The 11,730-nt window shown below is 32.7% G+C and overlaps 1 protein-coding gene across 2 annotated transcripts in view; it reads right to left on the reverse strand.

Annotated features, from left to right (window-relative positions):
- Positions 1 to 11,730, reverse strand: part of LOC114330230 (DNA-directed RNA polymerase I subunit RPA2) — a 178,156-nt gene that overhangs the window by 33,719 nt on the left and 132,707 nt on the right. For both annotated transcript variants that reach the window (XM_050641658.1, XM_050641649.1), the window contains exons 9-10: positions 6,525 to 6,811; positions 4,574 to 4,728 (exon numbers count right to left, since the gene is read on the reverse strand). In XM_050641658.1, the coding sequence (XP_050497615.1) occupies positions 4,574 to 4,728; positions 6,525 to 6,811 (442 nt within the window). The remainder of the gene's footprint in view (positions 1 to 4,573; positions 4,729 to 6,524; positions 6,812 to 11,730) is intronic.

Here is an 11,730-nt window from a genome sequence, read left to right on the forward strand (position 1 = left end):
AAAAAGTTATCAATAGGTTCCAAGTTACGCAGACATACTGTATAAGAGCTCAAAAAAAAGCTTGTTATTAAATGTATTTTAGGTAAGTTGTACAGAAAAAGGTTTTGATGACTTTCTACAAACAGTTTTTTAACTGATATTTTTGGATTATTGTATTACATTTTTTTTTATATTTCTTAATTTTCTCAAAAAAAAGTTGTTTATTTCATGTCTAAAGCAAAATAGTTTAGTGCATTTTAAAGATTACATCTTAAGCTTTAAAAAACACCTATCAAATTGTAATATCTGTTCAAACTTGAGTAATACCCTCTTAAGGTGGTAGTAGTTCTGTAAAACTACGAATTTCTCAAAAATTACATTTTTTGGGACGTCGTATCATTTGAATTAAATTTATGAAATTTTTTTGAATAGTACATCATTTAGTATAGTGTCACAGATTAACATACGTATTAAATTTTATTTTTCTTTGTCGATTTTTATTATTAATATTTTTTCTGTTAAGATACTTACGTTATTTATGAATATTCATTTATAGATTGATACCTTGAAACTATCGTATGATTATCTTAAGCGACAAGCTTCAACTAAAATTTACACAGAAAAGGTCTGACAAAGTATCGTATGTTACATAATTTAATAAAAGAATGTTATATTACAGTTCTTTTTCTTAAATTAATATTTTTTTTATGTACTAATTGATCACAGTTTCAAAATTTTAATTATATTAACCAAAAAGTCGGTAGAAGAAAAAGTCGTCTCCTGTAAAATGTGCGCTTTGTCGGTTACGATGTTTTGTCAAAAACCCATCGATATAACTACGAATACACTTAACAAAGGACAAACAGATAAATTTGAGTGCCGGGTACCACTAGTGGTACCCGTTCTGTCCAAAGCCTATGCTAGGTAACAGAAACTAGGAAAGCTCAAAAAAAGCAAGGGAAAGTCGCCAAAAAGTAATAACGGCTCGCCACGATCGTTTAATTGTCCAATCAGCTGGAAGACACCCAACCATTTCTCACATGCAGCTCAAAAGGCAGCTCTTGGAAGCTACAGGTGTAACTGTTTCATTTGAAACAATAAGAAGAAGAGTTCGTACCAAGAAATATACAGCAGGAGACAGTTATGGATTCCCGAGTTATACCGGCAGCACAAGATTGATCGCCTAAATTGATGTCTTCACCACCAAAACTGGAACATTTAGAATTGAAAAAATGTGTTAATTTCAGAAAAAGTCAGGATTTGTGTAAAATCAGATGACACACGAAATCGTGTACTTAGAGGTCGAGGAAGACAAGCAAGAACGAAAACTGTCAGATCTGTTCACAAATATAAAAGGGGAAGTGTAATGTTCTGGAGGGGAATTGTGATCCGTAAAAAAACTCCTTTAATTTTCGTCCAATCAACTTTAACTGCTCACAGGTATGTTGATAACCTGTTGTTAGGCTCTGGAGAGGTGCAACAGGAAAAAAATTAAATTTCATGCATGATAATGCATGCTTCACATACCATTAGAGTGACTAGAGACATCATTGAAGCAGAAGGTATCCTTGTTTGGAGTGGTCTGCTTGCTCATCCGAGCTTAAACCTATAGAGTATTTGTGGAATATGCTTAAAAGAAAAATTATAGCTCGCCGGGATAATCCACAAAACAACGCAAGGCTAGTACAAGCTGCTCTTGAAGAATGGAGCAACCTACCACAACAAAATGTTGATAATTTGATTAGGGGCGTGCCCACACAAACTGAAGCTTGCATGTGGACTAGAGGTGACAACAATGACTACCAAAAAAACAAAAAAAAATTAAATAAAAACAATTTAAACATTATTCGTTTTACAATAAAAATGTTTATGCTATTGAATTTAAAACAACTAGTTTCAATTTGTTTTTTAAATACTTTATTGTTTTATTTAATTGTTATGTATTTGTTATTAACTTGCTTTAAAATCAACATTGTTTGACATCGTGTGTTCGTTTTTTTTAAATTCGCACGAAATAATAAGAAATATCAGACGAGGATTCGAGTTTGAACCTTTGTACCGTTAACATCGTATCGAAGACGAGCTAAGTACCTAGTTATCAAAAAGCAATTAGCAGAAAATTTGTCGTTTCAACAAGTAAATATAAATAAAAGTTTATTTATATATAGCTAAGTTAAGTTTTTGTGAAAGTGGTACATACAAAAAAGCAGTAAGTGATACACGGTATATTATATACACGTAAATTTTTGAAATAGTAAATGTTTTATTGTATTATAATGTACAATGACCGTATATGTATACCAGTAACATTTTAAGCACATTTTCAATTTTATTGCGATTTATACTGACAAAACTGGATTCCGTTCCCAATAGGGGACAGGGCCGCACTCACTCTTGCGGGTGATACCAGTTCTTCTAAAATGATCTCCACCGAAGCAAGCATGGATCAACAATCTCAACAAAACCAAATTTCACCGAAAAGCTACTCAGCAGTGACAAATCAATTTAAATTCTCTTCAAGACAGCTAGCACTAGTCTTCAGTGCCATCGACAATACTCCACTTCATGACTACCTAATCCCTCTCGGTAACATTGTTCAACCTAAAAATATCATTTTTGCCTCCCGCCTTTCCAACCACCGAGTTTGCATGTACCTTGCGAACAAAAATATTCTAGATGAGTTTTTAGATAACCATGGCCAAATCATTATCCGAGGAGAACTTTTAAAGGCTAGACGACTTATAACACCTGCCGAAAGAATTGTTATGTCACAGGTATGCCCGTCCATTCCACACCATGTTCTTGAAAAAGAACTGCAAAAAATCGGTCTACATCTTGTATCTCCCATAACATTTCTAAAAATCGGCGCAAATCTTCCCGAGTACAGCCATATCCTAAGCTTTCGACGGCAAGTATATGTTAGCCCTCACAATTTAACCATCCCAAGCGCCATAACAATAGCATTCGAAAACACAAACTACACAATATTCTTTTCTCAAGATGGAAACGTTTGCTTCAAATGCAAAAAACCAGGACACGTGGCAGCAGCCTGCACCGAACCTACAAATATATCTGCGACACAACAAACTTCACTAAGCTCTATAACTTCAAATACTACAACTGTAGCCGATTCGGCTGCAGAAACAGCAACAGCATCAATTCCTACGCAAACCCTTACCAGTACGACTAACCAACCTGAAACGTCCCACTCTAATCAAACTCCAACCACATTATCACACCAAAGCACCTTTTCAAAACATACTGAGTCAAAATTACCAAATCTAAATACAGAAGTGACCGAAAACAAAGAAACTCATTTAAAACGCTCTATAAGTGAAGTCGCCTCTCCAGAAACCGACATTACACTTCAAGAAAACCCATTTGTAGTACCAAAACCTGCAGCAACTCGAAAGAAGCCAAAGACATCTAAACTTGAAGAAACAACGCATTCCAATGTATCCATTTTTGGCATGATATATCCTGCCAAAACCTTCATCAATAATCACGAACCACCATTTCCGTTGAACTGCGATCAATCAGTCCTCCTCCTAGAGAGCATAGCTGGCTTATCGAACCCCATAATCTCAATCAATGACTACACTTCTGATTTGAGAGGTCTCAGTGACATGTTAAAGAAGATCCGTCCATACTTAAAAGAAAGATCAATAAAAACAAGGCTGACCAACTTGAATAAAAAAAATACTTGCTCATCTTGGAGAGGTGAGCTCCGGATTAGAAAGTGATACATCACAGTCATCATAGATTAGCAGCTTATATTCTCCTTTTTTACTTGCAACGAACTATTTGCTCTGTATCGCGCCCTGAAACATGCAAACCTGTCAAATATTTCTGTTTCTCACCGACTCACCCAACTCTCTCCTTGCAATGCAGCACCTGTATCCTAAAAGTCCTTTAGAGAAACTAATAAAAACTGAACTACAAATTGCACAAGAAAACAACACGACTCCGAAATTTATATGGATCCCGTCACATATTATAGGAATTATCGGCAAGGAAGAGGCAGACAGAAGTTTCTCGTAATGCAGCATTAAGTGCGGAATTCTGAATTAGTGTTCGAGTGTGTATGTAATGATCTCAAAACGTTTTTCTTTTAACAAAAAGTGATTGGTCAGTGGCAACGCGAATGGTTTCTGTCGAAATCTAATCTAAGATCAGTAAAACCAGACACACGACAGTGGAAAACAAGTGCTAGTTCACGGTTTATTCAAACGGTTCTAACGCGCCTACGTATAGAACACTCTACCAGCTTTATCAGGAGAAAACTGTCCAGTAAAAGACTTACTATCTAATCTAAATCAATATTTTTGTACCAAATCTAGCTATTTGTTATTTGTTAAAAATCATTGTTAACCTTTGTTTATCAAGTAATGCCGCTAATAACCTGTTGGTAGATGCGGTAAATTTTCTTTAATAAAAAAAAAATATCAGACGATTCCATATAAGTTTGGTTGTGTGTATATGAATTTTAGAAATAAAAGGCAGATATCGAGCACTGATATTAAATCTTGCCCAAGTAAAGACTTAAGTAACTTGATATTATGACAAAGTTATTACTAAATTGCTGATACATTACGCTGATAAGTTGGTGTTTTTTGTATCTGGATCTCTAGCAAAAAACGAATCTACATGGTCCAATTCGACAAATTCTGATTTGTAAATCATTCCATGGGCCAGTCCCCTTTCTTCTGATGCTTTGTTAATAATCATGGCGTCTTCCATATCGTAACCCTAAAAAATGCACTTGAAGTTAGTACCAAATTGTAATAAAATTGAAATTAGAATAGGTATGTGTGTACACGATTCTCTGCAAATAGACATAAAAGAAGAACAGTATATAGTGTAAATCACGATATAGTGTTTCTTTGGCTTTAATTTTTAAATTGAAGCAGAAACATATCTCACAGAAAGATTATGTCTAATATCTTAGCCTCAGCCAAGAAAATTCTTGATTAAAGAAATATACATAAAAATAAATCGTTCCCAAGGCGAAGAACTCCATGGTATTGTAGAGAACTGAAGGAAAAATGTAAAGAGATTCTGTCAACCAAGACACAAAAGGCATACAATAATTATAAAATAATAAGAAACGAAACACAGGCACTTGTAAGAAGAATAAAAAATGATCACTGTGAACGTTTTTCGAAAGAAATTGAACATGATTTTATGGTCTGCAAAAGGAAATATGGTCTGCGAAATTGACACTAACTAGAAAAAAAAAGCATTAGACAAGGCGAAAACGGCGGGTTCGTTGGGAAAAATATTCCCATGAGATTTGGGAATACAAATACAAATAATTCTGGGAGACATCCCAGAATAAGGTTCAAGAAGTCGCCCACGTGAAAAGTGGTCCAAATTTTTTTTTAACAATTTTTTTAATCAAATTGCAAAAATCAATATTTTTGTCCCACACAAATTGTTTTTAGATTTTTTAGATCATGTAGGGGGGGGGGCATTATTAGATTTATTATTATATATACACAATTAGATTCTGGACAAAAAAGGTCTCTTATAATTTTTCTGTAAAGTTGATCGTTTTCGAGTTATAAGCAATTTAAAATTTGAAAAACGCGAAAATGGACATTTTTAAGACTTAATAACTCAGTTAAAAAAAGTCAGAAAGTGACTAAATCAAAGAATAAAGTCCCCCCTACATGATCCTGAAGAAATTTGTGTCATTAATTTATTACTAAGCTGTTATTTTTAATTAATAACAATGAGCGGTTAGATCGTATTGACGCGGCTGTAAATTTGAGTGCAAGTAAGATGCACAATTGGACTGCCAGAATGGCATCTCTCTCGCACTCAGCATTTAGACCGCCTAACACTTGCATGGCGCCCATTATTATTACTTAAAAATAACAGCTCAGTAATAAAATAATAACAAAAATTTCTTCAGGATCTTGTAGCGGAGACTTTAAACTTTGATCTAGTCACTTTCTGACTTTCATAATAATAACTTTTAACCGAGTTATTAAGCTTTGAAAATCGCCATTTTTCGTATTTTTCAATTTTAAATTGCTTATATCTCGAAAACGATCAACTTTACAGAAAAATTATAAGAGACCTTTTTTGTCCAGAATAGTCCAAAAAACCTAAAAAAAATGTCCGAGCCAAAAATATTGATTTTTGCAATTTGATTAAAAAAATTGTTAAAAAAAATTGGACCACTTTTCACGTGGGCGACTTCTTGAACCTTATTCTGGGATGTCTCACGAATATGATTATGCAAAAAAATATCATGGGAATATTTTTCCCAACGAACCCGCCGTTTTCGCCTTGTCTAAATGGAATAGCCACCCAACAAGCCTATATACCAATCCGCCAATGAACATGCAGAATTTCTTACAAAGTGGAAGAAAAAGAACGTGAAGATTTATAAATGCTTTTGACTTTGCGTCATTATTCTGCACGTACCGAGACAATTGGCAGCTAGCATTAAAGAGGGATTATAGTTGTAAAAACAGTTAAAAGCTGTCAAAACACTGAATCTGGACTTATACCGTAACCATTTATTAAATACTTACAGTATAACTGATAACAGCCACGATAGCATTCGTGCCCATTGCATAGTCGTCTAACAAAATATTATCGTGATGAACGGGCCTAAATAGCGGAGTTCCAGGTGTTTGTAGTCGGTAGAGTTTGGTTTCTGATTGTAAATCCCATGTATGGCAAGGTGTACCCATCGTCTGTTTACCCATCTGACACTGGTACATATTACGAGGTGACTGATTGCAATCGGGCATTGGTATAAGTTGAGCTAGATTTGAAAGAAACGCTGTTTTGGCGAGCTCCATGTGAGTGGTAACTTCTAAAAGTAATTAATTGCATGATCTCATTAATCTATTATATAAAAATGGATATCTACATATTTCACTATGTCGCGCCATAACACGAGAACGACTATACCGATTTCATTCTTTTTTTTTATAGTTTTCTAATGCAATGTATAATGTTATAATGAAAAGAAAATTAGAGAAAATTGCACAGAAAATTAATAAATTCAGAAAACTGTAACGGAACGGTAGAATATTTTGCGAAATGAACATATACCCCATTCCACGAATATACGACCCTCTTGGATTATCCCGACAACGAATATTTTACTGTGCAAAATATGAAGAACGAAAGTAAATTGCAAATTATATTGTTGTTTATTGGAGTAATTATTAGAGCAAAATACTTTCGTACTTATTATGTTGCACACTAAAATATTCGTTGTCGCGATAATCCAAAACAGTCGTATATTCGTGGAATACACCATAGCACCGAAAAACTAAAAAGTACGTGTTCAATATTTTTGAAAAATCTATCGAATGGCAGCAATCACGACCCCCCTTCATCCCCTGGAGGTGAAGTGGGGGTAACTTTAAAATGTTAAATGGAAACCCCCAGTTTTTATTGCAGATTTGGATTTCTTACGTAAAAGTAAGCAACTTTTTTAGTACAGAATGTTTTTGAGTATTATTTTGTAATTTTTTATTGCATTTTATTATATGTAATCTAATTTTTGTAATTATTTATACGCTCTGAGCTTCGCTTGTGTCGCTCTTAGCGGTTACTAATTCAACTTTCACCGGTAATTTTTAAATTGATTATTTAATTGTTATCGCTTAATATTTACAACGCAAAAAATTAATTAAATTGTAATCGATTTTTTTAAGATTTTGGCAATCATTTTGACGTTCTATTGATAAAATATGAATTTCTTACTTCGGACACTTTCACAATTATCGTGTAGATGTCGCTAAGATTGATAGATTGATTCATAAAATCATATTACGGAACATTAAAAAAACTTAAATTCAGTATTTAAAACGTAAGTATATTTAAGTTAAAAATATATACCACAGCTTTGACCAACTAATATTTTTTATAATTAATGTTTTTAATTTTAATTTTAAATTAATCATTTTGACATTTATGTCAAATTTCCGGTAAAGGTTTACAGACTTGTCACTACTGGCGCTCGCCAATTTGTAAATATCCCCTCTACGTACGAGCTCACAGCGTATACAGTCGGAGAAATGAAAGAATAGGGCTTTTCATCGATTGTCATTTGTTTCGAGCTTCTGTCATATGTTGTATAATCTGTGTGTAATATTAATATACACGGATTATATGACATTTGACAGAAGCTCGAAACAAATGACTGTGAATGAAAAGCCCTATAACCATGAACGATCACATCAATCACTTATTTTGTATTTGCTGTCTTTTTCTGTAACAAACGTTTGTTATTTATAGAAAAAGACAGCAAATACAAAATAAGTGATTGATGTGATCGTTCATGGGTATAGGGCTTCTCATTCACAGTCATTTGTTTCGAGCTTCTGTCATGTCACATAATATTAATATATCTACGTCATACGTTATTGGTAATACCAATGATACAAATCGAAGACGTATGTCGTAGATATATTAATATTATGTGACACATGACAGAAGCTCGAAACAAATGACAATCGATGAAAAGCCCTATTCTTTCATTTTTCCGACTGTATATGTGCTAAAAAAATATTTAAATAAAACTGAAATCTGCTGAGCAAAGTAGGCCATGTATACGGTATTATTTGTTTTTTGGTTAGCTGTTAATTTTTAAACGCTTTTCTTTAGTTCAATCGTTTGGGTAAAATCTTTAGACGTTAATTTGACTGCCTTTTCTTCAATGCAAATGAATAAAAATTTGCAAACATATGCATTCGTGGGAACAATACACGAATAGTCAATAATTTTTTTTTATGTTTATTAATTGTTTAAATAAAACGATTTTAATGGAAAATGCTTAAATTCTCTTATTTTTTACAATGAAGAAACTTGAAGCTTTTATAGATTGTAGCTAATTATATGAACTATGTATACATAATTTCACTTTTTACGTTAATTGTTTACGTTATGCTTCATAAATAAACAATAAAGTTTCAAATTTTTTGCCGATTCCGACTACTTTTCATGTTTGTACATCATATGTTTGATCCATATACACTAAGCATCAAAACTAACGCACCACCTTAAAAATGGGACATTTTTGATGACTCATATTTCCTAAACCTGTTGTCCGATTTGAGTGATTTTTTTAGTATAATATAGCTTTGTTCTTCAAGAATACCGACGTAATAATATTATTGCTAAAGAGGTAAGTGTCATTGTATACCGGGTGTAATAATGATAGTGTGTTTTTTCCTCGAAGTTTGGAACACCCTGTGGAATATTCTAGCGTATATAAAATATTGAACTTAAAACTTAACTGTTGCCTTAGGCTTTCTTAAAATTTTGCTTTTTGATTCATTCGCTTATGTGGGACAATAAAAAAGTTAGGTTTACTTTAACAACTAGCAATGTTACTTATCAATACAGGGTGTTTCTAAATAAGTGCGACAAACTTTATGGGGTAATTCTGCATGAAAAAATAATGACCGTTTGCTTTATAAAAATATGTCCGCAAATGCTTTGTTTCCGAGATACGGGATGTTGAATTTTTTCTTACAAACTGACGATTTATTTATTGCTCTACAACCGGTTGAGATATGCAAATCAAATTTGGTAGTTCTTAAGAGGTAGTTATTGCTAATTTTTGACAAACAATTAAGAATTTTATATTCACCATTGGCGTGCATACGGGATGTATCTAAAATGTTTATACCCGTATACCCGTATACACGCCAATGGTGAATATCAAATTCTTAATTGTATGTCAAAAAATGCGCAATAACTACCTCTTAGAACCTACCAAATTTCATATGCATATCTCAACCAGTTTTAGAGCAATAAATAAATAGTCAGTTTGTAAGAAAAAATTCAACATCCCGTATCTCGGAAACAAAGCATTTGCGGACATATGTTTATAAAGCAAACGGTCATTATTTTTTCATGCAGAATTACCCCTTAAAGTTTGTCGCACTTATTTAGAAACACCCTGTATTGATGAATAACATTGCTAGTTGTTAAAGTACCTAACTTTTTTATTATCCAATATAAGCGAATGAGTCAAAAAGCAAAATGTTAAGAAAACCTAAGGCTACAGTTGAGTTTTAATTTCAATATTTTATATACGCTAGAATTTTCCTCAGGGTGTTCCAAACTATGAGGAAAAAACACACTATCATTGTTACACCCGGTATAAAATGACACTTACGTCTTTAGCAATAATATTATTACATCGATATTCTTGAAAAACAAAGCTATAATATACTAAAAAAATCACTCAAATTGGACAACAGGTTTAGGAAATACGAGACATCAAATATGTCCCATTTTTAAGATGGTGGTTAATTTTGGTGCTTAGTGTATTTTAATAAACATGATGATATATTTTAATGTTTGAAAAGTGTAAGACTAAAAAGTAAAAAATAAAAAAATATGAAAAACAAATTTTTAAGAAACGCTTTTCTTTAGTTACGTGTGACTAAAATTAAAAATATAAAAAAATCAACTAAAAAGCAAAAAATAAAAAAAAAATTCAAACTTGAAGGATTATTCGAAAAAAACTGTTAGACAGATTAAATATACAAAAATCTCACACATTCGTTAAAAAATTGAAAAAAATCTAACGCATTCGTTAAGAGGAAACAGTAGCGATCAACAGGTAGCAAAAACGCGTTCCAAGATTGCGGTTGTAATTTTGAATATTTTTTCGAGATATTTGGCACACGTATTCGTAATATAATAAAGAATAGCGGTACAGGGCCAAATTTAAAAAATATATTAATATGTGGAAATTACTTTGTAATTAAATACAATATTAAAAAAACGAGCCTGTACCGCCATTAAGAAGAACAAAAAAATACACTTGCTTCAAATAAACTTTTTTATCCGATGCCTAGATTTTGTGTCATTTTGGAACTACTAAAATTTTTTATTTCATTAGTAGTTCCAACATGACATAAAATCTAGGCATCGGATAAAAAAGTTTATTTGAAGAAAGTGTATTTTTTTGTTCTTCTTAATGGCGGTACAGGCTCGTTTTTTTAATATTGTATTTAATTACAGAGTAATTTCCACATATTAATATATTTTTCAAATTGGGCTCTGTACCGCCATTCTTTATTATATTACGAATACGTGTGCCAAATATCTCGAAAAGATATTCAAAATTACAGCCGCAATCTTGGAACGGGTTTTCGCTACCTGTTGATCGCTACTGTTTCACCTTAAAGAAAAGCTTGGGGCGACAACCGTTTATTCGATGAAGGCGCGCCCCACGCTTTTCTTTAATGAATGTGTTAGATTTTTTCAATTTTTTAACGAATGTGTGAGATTTTTGTATATTCAATCTGTCTAACAGTTTTTTCAAATAATCCTTCGAGTTTGAATTTTTTTTATTTTTTGTTTTTTAGTTGATTTTTTTTATATTATTTTTAATTTTAGTCACTCGTAACTAAAGAAAAGCGTTTCTTAAATTTTTTTTTTCATATTTTTTTATTAGTGATTGAACTTTGACACATTATTTAATTCTAAGGCGGTAAGAAGTTCGCCGGGTTAGTTTATTAAAAAGAATAATTTAAATGTTATTGATATTGGGAGCTTGGGTATGTTCCAAATAAAGGAGACTATTACACATTATCATCATCAGGCAACCTCTTCTGTCCACTGCTGGACATAGGTCTCTCCCATTCTTCGCCACTATTCACGGTTCTGTGCTTCTTGTTGCCATTTCTTGGATATTCGGTTAATGTCGTCCATCCAGCGTGTTGGTGGTCGTCCTCTGCTGCGTTTGTCTTCTCAATTACA

The sequence above is a fragment of the Diabrotica virgifera genome, chromosome 1, assembly GCF_917563875.1.
Source record: "Diabrotica virgifera virgifera chromosome 1, PGI_DIABVI_V3a".
Lineage (NCBI taxonomy): Eukaryota > Metazoa > Arthropoda > Insecta > Coleoptera > Chrysomelidae > Diabrotica > Diabrotica virgifera.